This window comes from Tachysurus fulvidraco, chromosome 22 (genome assembly GCF_022655615.1).
Source record: "Tachysurus fulvidraco isolate hzauxx_2018 chromosome 22, HZAU_PFXX_2.0, whole genome shotgun sequence".
Lineage (NCBI taxonomy): Eukaryota > Metazoa > Chordata > Actinopteri > Siluriformes > Bagridae > Tachysurus > Tachysurus fulvidraco.
This window is the reverse complement of record NC_062539.1, coordinates 1830217-1853692: the sequence shown is the minus strand read 5'-3', so window position 1 is coordinate 1853692 and position 23476 is coordinate 1830217. Positions and strand designations below refer to the sequence as shown.

Sequence of the window (23476 nt, the reverse complement as noted above, 5' to 3'; positions counted from 1 at the left end):
GTCATAGGGATAATTCGAGCCAGTACTCTGCGCATGCGCGGGATACTCTCTTTTTTTTGGAATGAAAAAAGTAAAGAACGAAAGAAAGAAAGAAAGAAAGAAAGCAGACTTGGAATCAGGGGTCGCAGTTGGATCTGGCAACCCAGGCCGGTTCAGCTGGCTGCGCTCAGCCCCAGTCCGGATCTCACTCCACCTGGATGCGGTGACTTCTCTGTCCTCTGCTTTAACTTCACTTTTTTTTTTCCTTTTCTTCTCATCGCTTCGAAAACAAGGCGCAAAAAATGGCCGGAGCGATCATCGAGAACATGAGCACCAAAAAGTTGGTGATTGTTGGAGTTGTTCTGCTTCTCTTCCAGGCTTTTGCCTTCATGGTCGGAGGGCTGATCGGTGAGTATTCAGGAAACTCCGCAGATTGTCGGTGCTTTTGAAGATTTCCTAAAAAGCCTTTGATTGTGATTTAGTTTTTTGTTCCATGCGCGTGCACATGATCCCTTTGATCCATCTCAGATTCGAGGAAGTGGATCCGAAAATACAAACTAGTTTTGGAAATGGAGCAAGAAAAAAAAAAAAAGTAGTGTTGAAAACTGGCCTGCTGGTTTCCATCCTGCGGTTTTTGTTTTTTTGTCCTATTCTGTCTACATTAAGACCAAACGTGCACGAAACACAGTTCCAGTGCGTAATCAATGCAGTAATCAAATGAAATCACAGCATGCACATGAGCCGACTCCAGGGTGTGAACTTTAATCATATGTGGAAGATTTTTCCATGTCTTTACGTGATGATTTCAGCTCCTAAACTTCAAAGTGTGTGATTTTAGCAGGACAAAAGCTTCTACTTCTCCCCCCTCCTCCTCCTCCTCCTCCTCCTCCTCTCTCGTGTTGCCCTCCAGGCGTCTTCATGTTCCTACCTTCTCTCAGATCTTCTGGATCTTCTGTCTTCGTCTGTTTTCCCACTGATTCCGATACCCCCCTCCTTTACCCCCAGGCTGGTTCTCGGATATAAGAACCTGGATAGAAGTATTTCTGGAATGCATTAGTGTCTGAGCTTGCCTTCTTTTTAAGTTTGCAGTCTTTGTAGTTGGAGTATAAGGAGGAAGTAGGCCTGAGTGTGCACCAGACAGACAGTGCTGAGAAATTAGCTTCTTTGCCTGCGATTGATTTAATGAAGCCCAGATTCCTTTGTGTTTGCTCGGTGGCCAGCGGCAGCAGGGGTAATTGTGTAGAAAGGCTCATCGCTCTCCTTGTTATTGGGCAACTTCTACACGGCGTGAGGTCACTCAGTCCGGAACCTTCCATTATCTCAGATCCTTCAGGGTGGAGATTTGGAGAGTGTTTGCTCCACAGACTTCACAGAGATGGTTTTGTTTGTCTTTGCAAACGGACAGACGGGAAACATCATGACACACTTTAAAAAAAAAAATAAAAAATTTTAATAAACACACCAGTTTGTAAGCAATAAGACCAAAACGTAATTGTATAGTGCTTGACAATAATTATATTTGATCCCACAGAGTCAGCAGATCGTTCATTGCGTATCTACAAATCTCAGGTTTATATCAAGGAACACGTTCTAACACGCTATCGTCTCCATGGTAACAGCTTGAAGACATTCATTTGTAATCCATGATGTGGTGAATTTTTTTCGTAAGGAGAAATTTTATTGAACTATAACGGAAGGAGTCTCCGGTGTCAGTTTTTTTTTGCTTTGGCTTGCTGTCATTCATGTCGCTAGAACATGATACAGATATTTTGATTTTCTTTTCTGAAACTGAGTTATTTGTTTAAACTTGGCCAGAAACAAACGCTGCCCAAAGCATGCTTTGTAAACTAGCGCTGATATTTTAAAGTCTAGTCTCATAGTGAGAAGTGGTCTGCAGTCTTGGGATTTAACTCCATTTACACTTTAAAGGAAGCGTTTGTGTCCCGCTCTGGGAGCTGTTGAATATTCTGGAAAGTTTCCTCTGGGTCACTTTGGCTATTGTGCTTCTTAGGTCCCAGTCAGGTAAACGATTTCCTGCTGTTTTATAGCCCTCGGGTGTCGTCTGTGATCCAGGAAGCGGTCCAGCTGCTTTTTCGCACTCTTATGAAATGCCTGAGGAAAGGACAGCCTGAGGTAGCATGCTAGTCACCGCATAAATGCTTGGGATCAGCGGGGCTCATTTATATCGGTCTTTTCACGCTGCACAAACAAAAGCAAGAACTTGGATTCGGTTTGAAATGAGAGTTAGTGAAACTTGAACATCTCTAACAACAACGTCATGGATCTGATTTGTCATTTTAAACTAGACCTAAACATTCAAGCCAAACTTTTGAAATATTAGGTAATGAGGTCTTTTAAGGTCTTGATCTCGTTTCAATCAAGTCAATCACGGCAACACTAGACTAGACTATTATAGGCATCTGTGACCTTGTGTATGTGGAAGAGGGCAGTTGCACTTTTCTCTGACTTTCCAAATGATGGTCAGTTATGTCTGGAATTTTCTACCCGTCTGTCTGTATTTATACATTTTCTGCTTTAGTAAGCAGCTTTTCTCTAATCTAACATCTATCCGTTTTCATCTCTTTTCAGCCCCTAGTCCCACCACCGCCGTCCACTACCTGGCCACTAAGTGCGTGGACAAGGGTCACGATCAAGGCCGGAAGTGGTTCATGCCCTGGGGCCTGAACCAGTGCGACAAGATTCGAGACTTTGACGAAGCCATGGCCAAGAGGATCAAGGCCAACAACATCGTCTTCTCCGTCCACATCCCTCTGCCCGATAAAGAGATGAGTCCCTGGTTCCAGTTCATGCTCGTCATCCTGCAGTTCGACATCGCTTTCAAAATGTACAACCAGATCGGTGGGTCAGCAGAGTTTAACCCCAATAAACAGAGAGGTCTAAAAGAAGGAAACGGATTAGTGGGAATATCGATAATAAAAAATGCACATTTTTACAACAATCGCTGTTTATCCACGATGATCTTTCGGACGGCAGGTTGTGAAAGTGTACATTTATTTATTTTATTTGGTTTTCTCAGGAACAGTTCTGTCGTTTTCAGGTTTGCAGGAAGATATTATACACTTCAGGCATCTGTGACCTCATTTAAAATCATTTCAAGCGCCAGAATTTATTTTTAAGATAACAGCAGCAAAGCTCCATGTTTCTAACACGCTATCGTCTCCATGGTAACAGCTTGAAGACATTCATTTGTAATCCATGATGTGGTGAATTTTAAAATGTTTCCACATTTTATGTGTAATTATAATCTGCGTCACTGCTGCAGTTATATCTTGTTGAAAGTCAGGACCTCGGGCCTATGGGGGTGAAGTCGGAATTGTGCTTAAAAATATGTCTGGTTTCAAGATGGCTGCCTTTTTAATGCTCCAGTGTCCAGCGTCCTCGATTTATTTATTTATTTATTTATTTATTTTTGGGGTAATTCTACGGCTAATAAGGCTAGTCAGGTTATGTGAAATCCTGCAGGATGGATTTTAAAAAGTGTTGCTCTTGCCATTATTATTATTTTTTTAAATTAAAAGTTAAATTTTCTTGACCATTCAGATTAGTTCAAGCTGAGATCTGATCTGGTGCTTATCAGTATCTGATGTCATGGACGGTCAAAGTGCAGTCTATAATTAATTAATGGTGCTTGCAAAGCAACATTCTTGTTATTGTGCTGGACAAAACTTATGAGTGAGGTGTCAAATTGACCGGCTCATCGAGGAGAGGTGTGCTATGACTTTTATAAGCGATCGGAAATTCCGAAATTCTCGGTACGGAAGCTCAAAATGGCTTATTTTCCCATAGACTTCCATTATACATTTTGGAGGTTTATAGCGATTTACACCAAACTCGACCAGTTCCTTTAGGACCTTACTCCGGACAAAGTTCAAATAGCAACTTTTGTCCAAAAGTATTGGCACCTCACTGGGTATTCACGTGATGTCACGTGTAGCCCGCCCCCAAAATAGGCGAAATCAAAAAGTTAGCACAACACGGACACGTCATATATCAAAACACTCAGCAAGATGAGGGGAACTTGCCACGTGCAAGCACCATTCACATTTTCTTCAGGAAATGTACATTCCAGTTAGCTCTGTAATCTTTATTAACTTAGACAGCACTTAAGAAAGTGAAACTGTATGTGGAAGAGTTTACAAAAACTTCTTAGATTTCCTTTAGCTAAGTTTTATTTATAGATTTTTTTACTTATGTAATTAAAAAAAAAAAAAAAGGAAGTGATTTGGGGGGGAAAAACAAACGTACACACCTTCCCCATCCTTAAAACTCCAACACACTGGTACTTGATGCTAAGCTTTGTTGACTTGTCGTGAACTTGAATCACATTGTATACGACTCTGTGTTCAGGGAGATTCATTTAATGCTAAATCGCTAAAATATTGTTTCTCCGTTTCCATTTCCTTGTAGCAGATTGAGTTTCTCACACTGAGATGTAAGAGACTTGAACAATGATGGATGAACCTCTGTGACTGGGATGGGCTGGTGGCTTAGGGCTCCCTGCTAGGACTTTATGCGTGTACACACACACACACACACACACACACACACACAAACAACCACAATGCCAATTACTGTGGTTCCTCCATCTGGTTAAATTACTGTTCATTCCTTACTTTATTTTCATCATATATTAAATGATAAAAGGATCAGATGTTTTTTTTTCTTCCTCTTTGGTGAAATTGTGTTCCATCTCACTGAGTTTCAGGAATTCAATGTTATGGAAAATCCCCACGATCTGTCTGTGTTCCGTTTGGCCGATCGTGATACTGTATCGGTGTGAGCCGTGTGAGCGCGCCGGGCTGTGAGGGTGAAAGGAGGGATTAACAGGATAATACGGCAGATTAATCAAGAGTTTTTGTTAGGCTGAAGCACTCTGGGAAAAGGAGGAGCTCATTTCTCCCTCCTTTATAACTTTAGCAGTCTCTGGGGTGAAACAGAGTTGTGTTAGAAATGTCATTATTGTGTATTTTACTTTGTGTCCAAATGTTAGATAACTTGCTGGAGCTTTGTTTTATTTATTAGCCTAACATCAGTAAACTCAGGCTAACGATTAAAGTCCGCGAGAAAGGGAACGTGCCTGATTAGCTTGGTATGGATTGACATGCTACTTTTATTTCACACCGTTGGAGATGTAGCTGTTTAAGCTCTGTGACCTTCTTTTGCCCATTTTTATAACTAAACACCCCCCCCCCCATCTATCTGAGGCACTGAAAATGATTTTTGAAGTGTGGTTAGCATGATGCTAAACCAAAAGTCTAAGATCTTTTCCTGGTATTATTCACACTAGCCTCTTAACTAAAGAAGGAATATAAATAATAAATAGATTATAATGGAGGCTGAACAGCCTGAATACAATTTTTTATTTATTTAATTTATTAAATTGCTCATTTTGGTGAGCTAAATTTGCAGTTTGCTAACCCTGCTAAAAAATAATTAGCATACAGCATTAGCAATTTCTACCGGATAACAAACCCACATGAAGCCAGTTTAAGCCGGATTTTTTTTCTCCCCCTGTAGTTGTTTTCGGCGGTAATTTATTCAATCTGCAAACGTCTGATCTCAGAATTATATAAATATAAAAAGTTGTGTTGATGGACAACTAAAATTAATGAGATTTTTTAAAAAAAAGAAAAAAAAACGGGGGCATCAATGAAGAAAACAAATATCTCCGAAATATGTTTATTTTTTATTACATGATTCGAAAAAAATTTACATATTTTCAAATAAACAGGTTTTTTGTTTGTGCTGTATATTTCTACACATTTTTTTCCATAAGCCGTACCTCACCATTTCATTATTTTTTAACTCTCTGTATGAGCCGTGTACTATCGAGAGATCAGATATTTTGAGGTGTGACTTTTATGATTTTAATAGTTTTTAGATCCTCGTAGTCTTGTTTGTATGCGGGTTTGGTCCTCGCTCTGGGACACCGTATCGTCGTCTTCCTGAAAGCTCCTCCTTTCCAGATGTTTGTTTACTTTGGTGTTTGTGTCAAGATGTTTGATCATCTGCCAGCTCGGGTTCCTCTGCGGTTCTGCGTCTCTGGATCAGGAAAAGACCTCGTTGCTCGTCATGCTGCTCGTCGGGCTCATTTTCCCTGAACGAATGACCCGTTTGTGTATGACGTGTAGCAGAATAGGAGGACAAAAAGTGTGTGTGGGTGTGTGTGTGTGTTTGTGTCGTCTGCTTTTTTGACCACATTGTCATTTCGCTCCTGTCTAAAACCTTCCATTTAATAGAAATTGTGTTGTGGTTTAAAAAAAAAAAGTTTTTTTGAAGCTGACTGACCCTCCTCTGTGAGGTAATAAAGCATCGCGGCTTTGCCCCGAATGCCCCCCTGCCTGGCACGACTCCAGCAATAACACAGCTGTTGAAGGAGATTAGTAGCCGGGGTGATGGCTGCTACGATGGTGAAGAATGTTTGTGTGTTAAGCTGACATTTTGTGTGTGTGTATGTGTGTGTGTGTGTGTGTGTGTGTGTGTGTGTGTGTGTGTGTGTGTGTGTGTGTGTGTGTGTGTGTGTGGCTGATGTACTGCCACAAGTGTTTGTGAGAGATGACGTTGCTTATAATGCTTTCACCCTGCAGTCCAGCTTTCTAATCTCTCTGTAAGCTACTCAGTTTTATTTGATCTTATTTTATTTTTGATTTCATTTAAGTTTGCAGTCGCCATATTATTTGCACCAGAGGTTCTAAACAGTAAGTGGTGTCGGTGATGTGTACGCGCATGAAGTGGTTGCCATGGTGACGTTTTCTGTAAGGAAACTTTTATTTTGTGTTTAATGAAAGGAGTCTCCGGTGTCGGCGTTTTGTATCGATCAGAAATAAAAAGCTTGAAGTTTTCAGAGAGGGCGAAAGTCTTCACTGCAGCCTGGTTTTGGTTTTTGCGGTTGTTCGGTAACGTAGATGTTAACTTTTTAAGTGCAGTATTCATTATTAAATAAGGTTTACTGTTGTAGGTAGATTACATGGTAGGAACATGGTAGCCTAGTGGTTAAGGTGTTGGGCTACTAATCGGAAGGTTGTGAGTTCGATTCCTACGTCCACCAGGTTCCCACTGCTGGGCCCCTGAGCAAGGCCCTTAACCCTCAATTGCTCAGTTGTATAAAAATGTAAGTCGCTCTGGATAAAGGCGTCTGCTAAATGCTGTAATGTAGATAGCTAGCTAGAGATATTGACGAGTCTTGGTAGTTACACATTAGTTATACTGATGGGGCACTTTTATATGTCGCTCTTGATAAGGTCGTCTGACAAATGGCATGAATGCAAATTATTTATTTTTTTAAAATATTAAAATTGTAGTTAATTAGACAATTGTAGGCTAATTAGAGGTTTTTCCTCTTTTTTTAACCACAGAACAAAAGTCTGTGGTGGTAAATTTTCCTTTTAAATATTTAAGTGCGAGTGTGAAACTAGAAAGCTGGGACGTGTTCGTGTTCCTGTGTGTGCGTGAGCGTGTGTGTGTGAGCGTGAGACGACTGACAGCATTCGTAATGAATGCCTTCTTTCACTCCTCGCTCTTCAGCGTCTTCTACAAACATCTCGGCTGCATGTCGTTCATCAGAGTTTCATTTTAATACCCAAACATTAGCCAGTGTTAGCTTTGATCTTAAGAATCCACAGTACCTACACTCGTTACATGTGTGTAGTTGGAGCTAATGTTTGGCACTAATCTTTATTTAGCTAATATTCCTCTTGACATTGGTACATAACATTATTTTCTAATCTAAAGCATGAAGTTGTAATAAAGCTAAACTGTTTGTATTCTGTCATGTATGTTCCTAGCTAGCAAAGTAAGTGACTAGCATGCTAGCATTAGCTTCCACTGTCTACACAGATTGATTTCTGATTCTTATTTATTTCTTACGTGTGTGTGTGTGTGTGTGTGTGTAGAGGACGGAGCCTTGGCCACTATAGATGTCAGCCTGGCCTACAGAGACGACATGGTGAGCGAGTGGACAGAGATGGCCCAATCTCTGGAGGAACGCAAACTAAGCTGTAACTTCACTACAGCTAAGGTAAAACCCCACACACACACACACAGACACACATACGCACACACACACACTTAGCAGTGCAACAAACTTTTTATACTACTGCTTATGGTCTGTAGTAGAGGCACGACCTTTGGGTGAAGCTGTAAAGGAGCTTCACACTTGGCCTTGTGTGTTTTTTAAGGTTATTTAATTACATTTACCTTGTTGACTCGTGATTCTGAGCCATTTAAATGATTCATTTTTGAAATTTCTTTTCCAGATCATAGAGAACGAGGGTCGCTACTACGAATGTGACCTCTTGCCTTTCATGGAGGTCGGCACTGTGTCCCATAAATACTACCTGGTGAACATCAGGTTACCGGTGAACGAACGTAAGAAGGTGAACGTGGGAATAGGCGAGATTAAAGACATCCGCCTGGTGGTGAGGATATGATGCGTTGTGTTTGTGCTACATCTCCGTGTCCTGATTTATTTATTTTTTTCCTCCTACATTATTTTCACAATTCCATCTAATTTACTTCTCTGAGCGTTTGAGATTGAATATTGATCAGTATGATTTTTTTTTTTTCTTTTTTTCCTTTTAGGGAATCCATCAAAATGGTGGTTTCACTAAGGTCTGGTTTGCCATGAAGACCTTCCTCACTCCCAGCATCCTCATCATCATGATCTGGTACTGGCGGAGGATCACCTTGATGACCAGACCGCCCGTCCTGCTGGAGAAGTAGGATTCCTGCTACATACCTCTACCTCAGTATCTTGACATAAATCCCATCCTCAGTTCCTCTACCTCTCCGTATCTGAATCCCTTTAACACATCCTGCCCTGATGTCTCAGATCATATACTTGAATTGTTATTCTTGCTCTCTCACTCTCTCTATACTCCTCCTCCATTTTACGCTCCAACACCTTCATATCCACTCCGTCTATCCACTGTTCTGACTTGCCCTCGGTAGTCCCGGGAGGCAGAAAGCTTTCAGGAAGTCACAGGAAGATGATTTTTTCATGTTGTAAAAGCTGGAGCGAGTGAGTGTGGGTGCTGTTCCTCAGGGTGTCGATATGGAAAGTGAGGAGAAACTTTGACCAGCGGTTTTATCTTGTCTTTGATTGTAATATAGGTCACGCAGACATGTACTATAGGGGTGTGTGTGTGTGTGTGTGTGTGTGTGTGTGTGTGTGATTAACTTTTTCTTTTTTTCTGACAATGTATAGGTTTTTGTTTTTTTTTGAGAATAGAAAAACTTATTTATTTTTTCACCCGCAGGACTATGAAAAGTGTTGTGTGTCCGAGGATCTTTTTACACACACACACACACACACACACACACACACACACACACACACACACACACACACACACACACACACTCTCACACTCACTCACACACACTTTGATAGGCACCAGTGTTTACAAGACAAGAACATTCTGAACATACCAGTGTGGTGTGGTGTCTCTGGGTTGACGTAGCAGAGCATGCTGGGATTGTTCAGGCCGCAAAGCTGCTGGAATGTTTTTAGAGTCAATGTCGTTCCCCCTCCCTCTGTCCTTCACTGTGTGTGTGTGTGTGTGTGTGTGTGTGTGTGTGTGTGTGTGTGTGTGTGTGTGTGTGTGTGTGTGTGTGTGTGTGTGTGTGTGTGTGTGTGTGTGTGTGTGTGTGTGTGTGTGTGTGTGTGTGTGTGTGACTACATTTCCATGCTATTAACCCTTCTGTCTGTTGCAAAAGACGTGATTTAAGATTATAATTTTATTGAATTTTTAATAAACATGTAAAATATTATTTTAAATGATTAATTAATTACATAATATAATATATTTAATTTCACTAATGTTATTATATTATTGTTTTTGCTTTTGTAGAAATAATAAATAATAGATGTGAGGAAATGAACAGAAAAATAAAAATGTCATGAAAGAATTTAAATATTTTATATTGTTTTTTAAAAAAAATTTCATTTACATTTTTTATTTCTTTCCTTTTGTTTATAACAATAATTAAAATAAATAGCACTCGTGGTAGCATAATATTAATAGATTTGCTACTGCTGATGATTGATGAGGTATCAGAAACCTGAGGTGATGTTTGCCTGTATTCAGGTTGATCTTTGCACTGGGGATCTCTATGACCTTCATCAACATACCAGTGGAGTGGTTCTCCATCGGATTCGACTGGACATGGATGCTGCTGTTCGGAGACATTCGTCAAGGGATCTTCTACGCCATGCTGCTCTCCTTCTGGATTATCTTCTGTGGAGAACATCTCATGGTGATGGAAAACTGGACATGTTTTTGTGTACATATTTGACAGCCAGCTCTGGTGGACTGTTCCTGATATTTTATAGTGTATAGTAATCGTGTCAAATTTCCACCTGCTGCGTGGTGTGATTTGTGCTGCAGGACCAAACGGAGAGGAATCGCTTCTCCATGTACTGGAAGCAGGTGGGACCCATCGTCTTTGGCTCCTTCTGCCTCTTCATCTTCGATATGTGTGAGAGGTGAGACATGCTGCAGAAAATCCAGCTCTCTCTTATTAACCTGGACAATCTGAGAAAGTCTAAAAACAGTTCATCTGATCAGAGAGGGGGGTGGATGGAGAGAGAGAGGGATGGAGAGAGGGTGGATGGAGAGAGAGAGGGATGGAGAGAGGGTGGATGGAGAGAGAGAGGGATGGAGAGAGGGTGGATGGAGAGAGAGAGGGATGGAGATGGAGGTGGATGGGGAGAGAGGGATGGAGATGGAGGTGGATGGGGAGAGAGAGGGATGGAGACGGAGGTGGATGGAGAGAGAGGGATGGAGAGGGGGGTGGGGGGATGGAGAGAGAGGGATGGAGAGGGGGTGGGGGGATGGAGAGGGGGGTGGGGGGATGGAGAGAGAGGGATGGAGAGGGGGTGGGGGGATGGAGAGAGAGGGATGGAGAGGGAGGTGGATGGAGAGAGAGGGATGGAGAGGGGGATGGATGGAGAGAGAGGGATGGAGAGGGGGATGGATAGAGAAGAGAGAGGGATGGAGAGGGGGGTGGAGAAGGGGGATGGAGAGAGAGGGGTGGATGGAGAGAGGGTGGAGAAAAAGAGGGGGTGAATGGAGAGAGGGATGGATGGATGGATAGAGAGAGACTCCGACTGACTGACAGAGAAAAAGGGATAGATGGATAGCTGGATGGATGAATGGAGGGCCAGATGGGTGGATAAAATATATAGTGAAAGCGACTCCGTAGAGAGAATGTGAGAGGGATGGATGGATAGAACGGACAGATAAAATGTTTCTGTAAGAAATGAGCTCTTGTATAAAATGACTAGAACACTGTGATCTTTATCACTCCATCCTATCGGTGATTATTTTCCTGTAGCAGCACCACACAGTGTGAACGTTACTTAGCATGTAAGCTGATGATGATGATGATGATGATGATGATATTTATGGATGTTTTTGTTTTTTTTCCCAGAGGAGTGCAACTGACCAACCCATTCTACAGCATCTGGGCTTCAGATGTTGGCACCGAACTGGCCGTATCCTTCCTTTTTAGACATCTCCATACACATGGACCACTGTCATGTTCTCCATCACATGAAGAATTTGTCATCTTGTATGATACAGCTAGCTCCTGATGTGTTGGCTCACTGGAAGAATGTTCCTTGACCGAGTTCCTTCCAGATGGCATTCATCATCGTGGCTGGAATATGCGCCTGCCTCTACTTCCTCTTCCTGTGCTTCATGGTGTTCCAGGTGTTCAGAAACATCAGCGGGAAAAGATCGTCTCTGCCGGCGATGACCAAAGCTCGCCGTCTGCATTACGAGGTGCGTTTGTTCACTCGTTTTCTAGATTTGAATAATTTTGGTTTGTGAACATTGTATTAAAAACCCGATAGATAATTATACACGTTTTCTACGTCACGGATAACTTTTATTCTCGAAAGCCCCGTTACCATGGAAACGTGCAGAAATTATATATATATATATATATATATATACAAAATAAAACAACAACTTTAAAATATAAAAAATATATTTGGAATTTTTTTTAAAACTGAGATTTACTAAGAAATTATTAATAAATGTCAATTAAAAAAGAAAATATGGAAAAAGAATTATATGATATATGAATGTTGGATATTGCTTTCAGCGCAACATAAATATTAATTGTTGTTTTTAAATGTTCTGCTCATCTGATTGTGTTCTGTGAAACCCAGGGTCTTATCTTCCGCTTTAAGTTCCTGATGTTGGTCACTCTGGCGTGTGCGGCCATGACCGTCATCTTCTTCATCATCAGTCAGGTGTGTGGACAGAGAAAGGAGATTTAATGATACAATCAGAGTTCCTCCTTTTACACAGATGCAGCTTCTATAAGCAGATATAAACGTGTGTGTGTGTGTGTGTGTGTGTGTGTGTGTGTGTGTGTGTGTGTGTGTGTGTGTGTGTGTGTGTGTGTACGCACGCAGGTGAATGAGGGACACTGGCACTGGGGAGATTACACGGTTCAGATAAACAGCGCGTTCTTCACCGGGATTTACGGCATGTGGAACCTGTACGTGTTCGCCCTCATGTTCCTGTATGCGCCGTCTCACAAACGCTACGGAGAAGAACGGTCCAGCGGTGTGAATATCACACACACACACACACACACACACACACACACACACACACACACACTAATATCTTCTTACTTTTATCAAATGATTTTTAATTTAGCTATTTAAGATTAGCCTAACTTGTGAGTGTGAGTGTGAGTGTGAGTGTGAGTGTGAGTGTGAGTGTGAGTGTGAGTGAGAGTGTGAGTGAGAGTGTGAGTGAGAGTGTGAGTGAGAGTGTGAGTGTGAGTGAGAGTGTGAGTGAGAGTGAGAGTGTGAGTGAGAGTGTGAGTGAGAGTGTGAGTGAGAGTGTGAGTGAGAGTGTGTGAGTGAGTGTGTGAGTGAGAGTGTGAGAGTGAGAGAGTGAGAGTGTGAGAGTGAGAGTGTGAGAGTGTGAGAGTGTGAGTGTGAGAGTGTGAGTGTGAGAGTGTGAGTGTGAGTGTGAGAGTGTGAGTGTGAGAGTGTGAGTGAGAGTGTGAGTGTGAGTGAGAGTGTGAGTGAGAGTGTGAGTGAGAGTGTGAGTGAGAGTGTGAGTGAGAGTGTGAGTGAGAGTGTGAGTGAGAGTGTGAGTGAGAGTGTGAGAGTGAGAGTGTGAGAGTGAGAGTGTGAGAGCGAGAGTGTGAGAGCGAGAGTGTGAGTGTGAGAGTGTGAGTGTGAGAGTGTGAGTGTGAGAGTGTGAGTGTGAGAGTGTGAGTGTGAGTGTGAGAGTGTGAGAGTGTGAGTGTGAGAGTGTGAGTGTGAGAGTGTGAGAGTGTGAGAGTGTGAGTGTGAGAGTGTGAGTGTGAGAGTGTGAGTGAGTGTGAGAGTGTGAGTGTGAGAGTGTGAGTGTGAGAGTGTGAGAGTGTGAGAGTGTGAGAGTGTGAGAGTGTGAGAGTGTGAGAGTGTGAGAGTGTGAGAGTGTGAGAGTGTGAGAGTGAGAGTGTGAGAGTGTGAGTGTGAGAGTGTGAGTGTGAGTGTGAGTGTGAGTGTGAGTGTGAGTGTGAGTGTGAGTGTGAGTGTGAGTGTGAGTGTGAGTGTGTGAGTGAGAGTGTGAGTGAGAGTGAGAGTGTGAGTGTGAGTGTGAGTGTGAGTGTGAGTGTGAGTGTGAGTGTGAGTGTGAGTGTGAGTGTGAGTGTGAGTGTGAGAGTGTGAGTGTGAGAGTGTGAGTGAGAGTGTGAGTGAGTGTGTGAGTGAAGGTCAGGGCAAACAGGGCCTCCCAGGCTGCAGTGGTTGTAATGGAGAGCAGGCTTCCTTCCAGCTGTGGTGTAATGAGACTAATCCATCTCCTGACGTCAGACTAACTTTTTCTCAGTCTGAGGTTTTATTCCACACACTTTACTGCAGCTGACAAACTCTTCTGATATTTACACTTCTGTCTCTTCTTCCCTCTCTGGAAGTCTTCTTTACCATGAGAATCAAAGCCTTGGTGACTGAAGGACCTCTGAGTCATTGTGTAAACCTGCTCGTGTGTGTGTGTGTGTGTGATGACCTTTGGGAAAGTGTGGTGTTCCTTTGTTTTTCTCAAAGATGAAACCAGGCACAAACCAGGAGAAGACAGACATTTGTTCTTTTTCTCTCTGTTGCCCCCAAGAGGTCCAACAAATTTCTAATAATACTAAGTTCATGCTGTGTGTTATAATGTTTTGTTTTTACGTTGATGCAGGAGATCAGGGAGGGAACAGTGGAGAGGACATCCAGCTCACCACCACCATCACCCATGCCGACGGACCCACCGAGGTGTACAGAATGACGGGAAAGGAGTCGCAGGAATAGGTGCTTATATCTCACTTCCTACTTCCTCCATCTTCTGACATTTTTATAGCTACCATTCTTTTATACACTGCTCCTGATGTGCGCTTTTCAGGCACCTGATCCAACCTTCTCCTTATCCAAGTGCCCTTGATCCAATGCTGAGGTTCATTTTGTGTTTTTTTTTTTTTTTAATCTTCTCCTGTATAGATTTTCTCTTTCAGCTCCGATCATCATAACTAAGCCACTTGTATAACAAGTTAAAAAAAAAAAAAGCTCTTTGCGATGCTGCCTCTTTAGGCCACCTTCCTCCAAATTGGGACATTTTTCCTGCATAGTTCCTTAATGTGTTATAAATAACAATTATTGGAAATTAGTAGAATCTTTCTAATTAGAAATTTCATAACCTATGACTATTGTATGTACAAAACATCTTTTTAACTGGTCGGAAGGGTAAAATGTCCACGAGGAAGTCAGGAAGATGAGCAGGAGTAAAAAAAAAACAAAAGTTTTGGATTGTAACCTCATAGAGGAACTGCTCCTTCAGTGGAGGCATTAGTGAGGTGGATTTTTGTGCCATCTTGTGGACAGAAGCGGAAGTTCCAAAGTGTATTACTGTCATCTCATTGACCAAATCGTTAGGAAGAAAATTTTTGGGCATTACCAAGCAGGTTATTTATTTTATCTGCAGTTCAGATTCTTTCAGCTAGCAATGTGTGGATGATGATCATGGCATACAGTGTCAAAATCCTGCATTACAAAACTTTTCCTCGACTGCTTTTTATTTCCTTTGTATGATGATGATTACAGGATTGCCTCCTTTGAGAAAGACAGAGGAGTCATCTTGAAACTTCTGAAAAATAAGGAACTATTCTTCATAAATGCATCCGACAGTGTATCACTGAATTGGTCACAGGATATTACCTAATGTATGTTTTTTTTTTCCCCCCTCATTTAATGTTAAAGTTTAAAACTATACGTCGGCCTGTTTTTAAACTTGTGACCTAGTATACGCCCTTCCTCTCCTCCCCACACACACACACACACACACACGTTTATAACACTGCAGCGTTCAGCATTTTCCCTCCATCATGTTTTACAACACATTAAGTTCATATCTAGTATGTTACGATGTAGATCTATTTTTTAAAAAGTACTTATTTTCAACTGTTAGCTGTATCACTGTCTGTTGTATAATAAAAGGACTTTTTTTTTTTCACAACGATTGTACTGCGGTGACGTTCTTTAAAAAGGAATAAATGCTGCTACAGTATAGGAAACCAATCAGCTACAGGGTGCTGTGATGAAGCTGTTTAGTGATTTGTTTTCCTATAACAGCATGTCCTGGACTGGTTATTGCTCTTATTTGCAGCATGTTAGTGGTCTCACTTGTGTTACAGCAACTATCTAAAGAGTTGACCCCTCAACAACCTCTTTTTTTTTTTTTTCCCCTGTCAAATGGAAACTTTTCTTTTTTTATTGGAGAATTGTATATAAAACTTTCTTTGCGAAGAACAAATGATTATCTGTTTTTCTTATGCTTACAAAAATCAACAAAATAGTTATTTGTCTATATAATTATGGGAAACCATACGAACAATGTTCTTACACTACCCATTCAAGAACATACAGTACTATGTATACATGTGCTGTGCCTATATTCTGACCTACAGAATATCCCTGATACATAAAAACTACCACGCACCACTTCTGTCTGCTCGATACACACCGTAAGGAGCAAACTGCTAAGAACAGTAAATGATGATATGATAGTCAGATGTCACTAAAATTAAGTCAACATCCCTTTCCTACAGATCTCTCCCACTTCCCCCTTTTAAATACTTTATATAAATGGTTCCAATGTTTTGGGAAACTGATGTCTCTTATTCTGTAAATGGAACCATATACTGTACGTTCTAGGTGAAGTTAAATGACCTAGGTGAGGTCGTTGAGCCAAATCTGGAAAATGGGAGGCAATTTATATTTCCAAAAAGTTAAAATAAGCCGTTTTGGCCTTTTAAGTCTTAAGTCTGTACGAAATGAATTGTTCAGACTTGGACGAGATTAGCTCATGTCTTGAAACACTCATCAGGTTCAACAGGTTGATTAGTGATGTCAGAGAAAAGACAGAAAATATTACATCAAAAGTATTCAAACCCACAAGACTTTATATAATAATGTAAACGTGTATAGAGGTGTACAACATCGTCTGGTTAGACGCTTACCTGTGCTCAGTGATAAACTGTAGATAATGAAGATGATGAAATTCACAGTTCAAAATAAGTATTTTACATATTAATGAGTATTTGAACGTTTTAAAAGCGTCAGTGCAAGTCTGTTTTCTATTCTGTTTCATGACACTGATATTTCACATTTAAGTTCCAACATGTGTTTTGGTGTGTTAAAGGGTTAAGTTGGGTAAAAAAAACAACAAAACATTTTAATTAAATGACCAGATTAAAGAAAGCAGATTCTGGTGTTTAAACCGCATAAGAAAGATAAGTTTAAAATAAACATCAAGTTGAAGTGATGATTTAGTGAATGGTAGAATTAACAAAACGACAAAATGATCGCTTTAATGTTAAGTATCTACAGTAGGTATATGCAACACAAACACAGTGTAGCACTGTCGCAGATCTTCATTCAAATAGCATTCAAATACAATACAATAAAAATGTATTTTGATTACCACGTGACGGTACTATAAATATACCCAAGGAAGTTCTAGCTTGCACCGTCACATGAAAACCTGAGTCCATTTGAATGCCTGAAAAGATATGCAAAATAAGACGATCGCTCTGATATAATATTGCTCTGGAGCAATAAATTAAATTATAACGTTGTAGTGTTTTTATTCTCCAGTGTTTCATGGATTGAATTTCAAATCGCTTGATATCCATCTTCCATTGGAATAACGATGTCATCGTTGGCAGAAAACAGAACATCCTGTGGTTTCTTGCCGTTAAATGACTTCCAATCATTCCAATAGCTAAGAGCCTTGTGGTCAACTACATCTCCTATGCCGTGATCTAGAAGATCCACAGACCTCTCAGTGTTGGGTGGTGTGACGGAAATCAGTTTGTAGTTTCCAGCGGTTGTAGAACCACCACACTTGTAGTACTCAAAATCCATCTGCAGATTCTCAGAGGAAACCTCGGAGTTCTCGCTCGAATCCTGGTTTGCTGGCTGTTTATAAATGGATGAGATGCTGGACTTTCCCAATTGCAGATAGGTCTTGTTGCTGATTCCTGATTCCTGCTTCCAGACTCCTGAGCTTAACTCATCAGATTGCTGATTTCTACACGATTGGTTGGTGTTTGTAGATTGGTGTTTAAACCCAGTATGTTCAGAGCCGTTTGTGTTCACACTCTGATGGCTTGCCAATAAGTACGTCAGTGATGCCGTTTCGATGCCTTTCCCCGTACTGGGATTATAGAATTTATAAGGATCTTCACTCTGGATCTCCACACTGTAAATGGGAAAAAAAAGTTGTTGTTGTTTTTTTTTTTTTTAGAAAAGTAACAAGCATACACGGTTTCATGATCTTTAAACATTTTAAACCTTACCATGTGTTCTTGCTGATGTGGTTTGCTAATGAATCAAGACTGAGAGACGAGAACTCGGTTTGAAATGACAGCAGTTGTGGGACCTGAAAGAGAAAAGTATAAAGCATTAAGGAACAAATTCAAACACAATCTAATGACAGTTTTTATTCAGATGCAATAGAAAAGTATAAATACCAATAAATAAGGTGTTGAATATTGAATATATGTTCAGTGTTCTATATGAAAAATATTGTTACAGTTCCTATTAAGCTATAAGCAGCTTAGTTTATGAATCAAAAGCAAATGTAGAAAAATCTTCGATTTATTAAAAAAGTTATAAATATTTTCATGTATCTTTTTTGGAAAAATGAGAAATAAATTTGTGAAAATGTAAAAAGTATTGATTGATACAGCATCGTCTACCTGTTTTACAAAATTTGTAGAAAATTTTGGCATAGGAACCTTGTCCCACCAGGGTTTTATGATTCTGTAAAAAAAACAACAAAAAAACAAAAACAAAAAAACAGTCAATCATTGGAGAAGGCGACAGAAGGAGGATTTGGGGACCTCTCTGGTGGAAATCTGGTATTGCAACCGGCTCATGGGAGAACAGAAGAAACTGCATACTAATCATCTGACCAACAGCCATTACATCTGCCATTTTCAAACGTTTGATAACATGACCATACATCTGTCTTTCTTTTCTTGTTTGAGTTCACCAATGCCATGTGAATACGAATTCAAGTAGTGCAAGATTGTAATGATAAATCTACAGTAACTCAGTCACGAAATAGGTTTGTGAAACCTGACATGAAGAGATATGAGATAACCAAATTCTTTTTAAAAAAACAAAAGCAAAATCTAAATAAAAAAACACACAACACAGGATGAAAGTAGTCTTACCTGTTGAACCAGAAGTAGACTGAAGATATACAAATGATCAGGAGGATACATAATGTTGGTATAATTATCCTGAGAATATTTTGTAATGATTGTGCTGAAAACACAAAGACATGAACACCAGTTAATCATGTTGCTAAACATGCTGGCTTTCAAACATGCTTCATAAAACTCACGTGTAGAAAACACAAACGGTTCGCTGTAGTCACTGAACATCTTAGAGGGGTAGTTTGACTTCACTCTCGCTTTTATGATATACTTGGAATTAGATTGAAGTTTTCTGCCCACAATCTCCAGCGGATTGCGAACATTTACAACATGCTCTGTCACCTGTATGAAAAGTGAAAGCGATCTCCATTGTTACTCGCAGAACGTGTTATGCAATGTTGGATGTTTTTCATAATCAGTATCGAGAGACTCACGTAAACATTGCTTCCAACAATACCGTATTGCAGCTCCACATCCATGTAGTCCAAAAAGGTTTTCCTGTCTGGGTAGGTGGTGTTCAAGTTAACAGAAAAGTCTCCGTTCTTCTTCTGAATGACTGACGTGATGATCGGTCTTCTAGGTTTAACTGCATGGAAGAAATAAGAGTAACTTATTTAGATCTCATTGTGTGTAGATTAGATGTCATTGGGTTGTGTGAAGTGAAGTGAAGTGACATACGGCTAAGTATAGTGACCCATACTCAGAATTTGTTCTCTGCATTTAACCCATCCAAAGTGTACACACACACACCATGAACACACACCCGGAGCAGTGGGCAGCCATTTATGCTGCGGCGCCCGGGTAGCAGCTGGGGGATTCGGTGCCTTGCTCAAGGGCACCTCAGTCGTGGCCGGCCCAAGACTCCAACCCACAACCTTCGGGTTACGAGTCAGACTCTCTAACCATTAGGCCACGACTGTATAGATTAGTCGATCAACATATATTATAAGTGTATATACAGTAAGTTTGTTAGTCTGAAGATGATTGACGACTACTAAACCCAAAGCCCACCTTCTCCTGAGTAACTTCCTCTTCCAATATTTTTGTTGTATTTGAAGGTAAATTAATTAATTCTATCACAACATTCTTTCAAGTGCTGAGTGACGGGGGATTTTTTACACATCTACAGTTTGCATGCCATCATCTAAACCTGTTTAGCTAGTTTTTAGGATCTGGTCAGACTCGCACATAGACACGCACTCATATTTCAATAATGCTGAAGCCAGAGCCGAGTACGATGGGAGGAAAACAAATGTTTTTCTAGTTTTTTGTAGCCTGCATATCTCTGTCAGTTGAAGTGTTGTATCACTTACTGCTTTCTTCAGTCTTCATGTTTGTCGTGTAGTAAATCTCGTCTCCTTTCAACAGGTTTATTACTAATATCTCGTACATGACAAACCCGTCCTTCACTTGGAGGCTGCATTCACATTCACCGCGATGGATTTCGATAAAATGGCATGTATACAACCTGCGATATAAGAAAAGACAACATAAAGTAAAAATTCCATTTTTAAAATACTTTATGAAAAAAATACGATCATTTTCACGCATGGTCTGATCAAACCTTTCTGTGTTTAATCTTGTGGCACTGAGTTTGTATTGGGAACAACTGCTGGGTTCAGCCAAAAAACTGCACTTGAGTTCGATGTCATAATCATTAAAGCATTGCAGAAACTCTGAAAAGGATTTTCAGTGATCAGAAACATATCATTGACATGAACAATAATTATAAAACAATAAAAACATGCCAAAGAATGTGAGGTATGTCTCAGTTTTATTCTACGTGTGCCAAGAAGACAGTGTAGAAAATGTCCTAAGTTACTTCTTTTTCATTTTACAGAAGCAAAAATATTCTTAACTAAAAGCAAGTACGAGTCTTTTCCTTTCCCTTTTACTGAAATGGCTTCTCTGCAGATTGAATTTCACTCTTAATTGTTCTGCTTAAAGCAGAGAAAGTTCAAAAGCATAGTTTTAACCAAGTGTTCAGTCAAGTATTTTGGTTAGGTGAAATTTTGTTATGAAGATGATTTCTAAAAGATTACATGATGCTTGTTTGTTTGCTGATCTGTAATAAATTGTTAAATGAACACATTATCGAACTTACCAGAAGATTCTGTGAAGCTGAAGCTGGAGAGAAGTAGGGTTACATGCAGGATTATATTTAAGGCACCCATTATCTAATCCGACATAAATGAAGCACAAACAAATTAAAATAATAAAGGAAATAATAATTTTGTACATTTCATAACACAGCACGATCATAGAGTCAATAGCATCTCCACAAACTTGGATGAAACTCACCCTTGCAGTTTTTACATAAAATCTGGTTTCATAGTCATTCTAAAATCCACTGGTGGTATGAATCACAACAAAATACCAGTTATATCCTCGAAGTGCAGAGACTGTCCATCAGCCTCCCCTGTCATGAGAGCTGTGCTGTTGAGGATTGCATTAAGCTATTCTTGAAACTGGATGAGGCGGTTCTGTGGAAATGTGCGTAGTGGTGCAGTTTCCGCCTTGCACTTCATATCGACTAGATTTGAAGATATTGAATAGAATGAAAAGTACATTCTCTGTAGATCTCTATGTTAGTCCATATTATCATCAGCTATAGTTGATATGGCAATATGTTTGTTTACAAATAAGAATTGTACATAAAAATCCTAATAGAGTTACGAGTGTAAAATTAAATGTGCAATGTGATGGTTATATAATTAAATAATTTGGTTCCTGGAATAGACTTATAAAAGAGCACCATGAAAAAAAAAAAAAAATCAAGGAAGTCCAGGACAAAATATTTTAAACATGACAACTGTGAAACTTGGACTAGGCATTCTACTAAATTAGTCAGAGAAGCAACCAAGAAGCCTAGAGGAACTGAGGAAGATACTGAAACTAAAACATGTTTTTTCACATTTTTCATGCTCTTCCATAGTTCAATGGAGGTGAATAATTTCGCAAGCTATTTTAATTGTTGAAAGACAAACCAGACATAAAGTCTGTACTGCAAAGTCAATAAAATTAGCCACATCCGTTCCAAAGAAATCCACAATGGATTTTCTCCAAACCACATGTATTTGTTTCAGGAATTAAGTGTTTTTCCAAGTACTGTTTAACATCAAAATTACTCTGGCTGTAAGAATTCATATTTCAAACAAAAGTCAGGATTTGATATTAATTGAGGATATGATATTAATTGATAAACTGAACATTGAGGGAAAATATGGGTTTCGGTTACATTAAGGTTAGGAAAAGTAGCTAGAAAAACATGATTTATTTAGTCCTTAATGTCACTATGCTTCATTCATGGTCACGTACATGAAGCCAGAGTTTAATCGGAGTAAGACTTGGAGTTGATCCATGTTAGTTTAGTCCATAGGAAAGAAAGATACACACATTGTTAGCGAATTTATTTGCCCGATCTATTAATACAAAATTATTCATAAAAGCTGAGCTGTATGTCTAATGCTGATTCTGATCTGAGTTCAAGTTAACAGCATGTAGTTAAACCAGGCTGAACTCAAAATTCACTGGTTAATTGCACATGTACAGACATGTTTAAAGATCACACACAAAGGAAATGACTCATTTATTTATTTGCTGTTTTATCTAATGTTTTCCTGATAGAAGAATTTAGAATTGGGAATATAGTTTAAAATAAGAATAAACTATACTAAACTCTTTTAAAAAAAAAATTGGTCATTGGGAACAGTGGTGATCAGTGATTGGTCATTGGGAACAGTGGTGATCACTTTTTGTGATAAAAAGGTCATTTAAACGACACAAAATGGCATCAAACTGAATGACAAAGACAACAAAGTTGGCATCATTAGCACAAATATGTGTAATTAGAACTGTAACTTGATGATCTGACAAATGTCCTAGTCTAAGAATTCGTTTTGATATGCAGTAGTTTACAATACAGTACAGTAGGTTACAAGGTGTCTTTTGTTTGTAGATCATAATACTCAGGCTGATGGCATCACCTGGTAACCTACAGTAGTGTACAATACAGTACAGTAGGTTACAAGATACAGTAATGCCACCAGCCTGAGGCTTTTGTTTGTAGACCATAAGAATTACAAATAAATGAAGTAGACCTGTATAGACATGCCAGTAAGGAAGACTTCTGAATAAATATTCTCAATCTCGATAAGACTGTACGCAGGATAATTATTATAACGTTTGTTGAACCATCTTCAGCCCAAGGGCTAGAAACTGTTTTTGAATGTGGGCCAAAGAGCAACGAATGGCGTTGCAACAAGTAATATTTATATGTCTTATCTTAACCTAATTTGCTCTAAAAATATTTGCTTACTGAAAACAAATTTAAACAGAGCCTACATGTTTACACATGGATTTGTTTAATTATTTAACTACAGTAAGCTTTGTGATTAAATGACCATGACCAAGAAATCATAAAACTTTTCTTCTGTTCTTTTTCATACTATAAATACTTAAATATAAATGTCACATATAACAGAAAATATTTCTTTATTACCGTCAATAATTTAAACGTATTTTTTGGGCCACTTGCTAGAAAAACCTCAACACAACACCAATGTAACACTACAGAATATATAGATATACACGCTGCATTGGAGACCATTGTTCGAAGCAGGTACAAGTGTCAGAAATTAGTTGCTTTCATTTGATTTCGATATTTAATGTTATGTAGACATCAAGGGAAGCTTACTGTCTTCAGTGTATAATTGAAAAGTACAAGGTGAACATGTATGACAATTATTTGTCTTAACCT

General features: G+C 39.6%; 2 protein-coding genes across 4 annotated transcripts; one reads left to right on the top strand and one right to left on the bottom strand.

The window, feature by feature from the left end:
- Positions 1-67: 67 nt before the first annotated feature.
- On the top strand, positions 68-15506 carry wls (Wnt ligand secretion mediator). 3 transcript variants are annotated; one of them, XM_047806366.1, is made up of 13 exons: positions 69-387; positions 2569-2838; positions 7893-8017; positions 8256-8417; positions 8581-8717; positions 10089-10257; positions 10389-10486; positions 11434-11497; positions 11643-11786; positions 12179-12262; positions 12428-12581; positions 14199-14308; positions 15095-15506. In XM_047806366.1, exons 1-12 carry the CDS (start codon positions 282-284, stop codon positions 14306-14308), a joined length of 1623 nt encoding a protein of 540 aa, XP_047662322.1. In that variant the 5' UTR covers positions 69-281; the 3' UTR covers positions 15095-15506. The 3 variants fall into 3 exon arrangements, with proteins under 3 accessions (XP_047662323.1, XP_047662322.1, XP_047662321.1); XM_047806365.1 differs by having other exon boundaries at positions 14400-15506; XM_047806367.1 differs by having other exon boundaries at positions 68-387; positions 12200-12262; positions 14199-15506.
- Positions 15507-16988: 1482 nt separating this feature from the next.
- Positions 16989-21029, bottom strand: LOC113650130 (the record flags this gene model as incomplete). The annotated part of the gene is made up of 10 exons (XM_027158245.2): positions 16989-17753; positions 17851-17933; positions 18253-18316; positions 18733-18826; positions 18906-19059; positions 19152-19303; positions 20031-20185; positions 20282-20393; positions 20822-20844; positions 21019-21029. Coding segments are annotated over 10 exons (1437 nt in total), but the record flags the coding sequence as incomplete, so codon positions are not given.
- Between the last annotated feature and the right edge of the window lie 2447 nt (positions 21030-23476).

What these genes read in the sequence shown, in the direction of transcription:
- wls (XM_047806366.1), top strand. Translation starts at nt 282, where the DNA reads ATGGCCGGAGCGATCATCGAGAACATGAGCACCAAAAAGTTGGTGATT. An exon ending in ATGTTGGCACCGAACTGGCC is followed by an intron (nt 11,498 to 11,642) that starts GTATCCTTCCTT and finishes AGTTCCTTCCAG; the next exon opens with ATGGCATTCATCATCGTGGC. An exon ending in CGGAGAAGAACGGTCCAGCG is followed by an intron (nt 12,582 to 14,198) that starts GTGTGAATATCA and finishes ACGTTGATGCAG; the next exon opens with GAGATCAGGGAGGGAACAGT.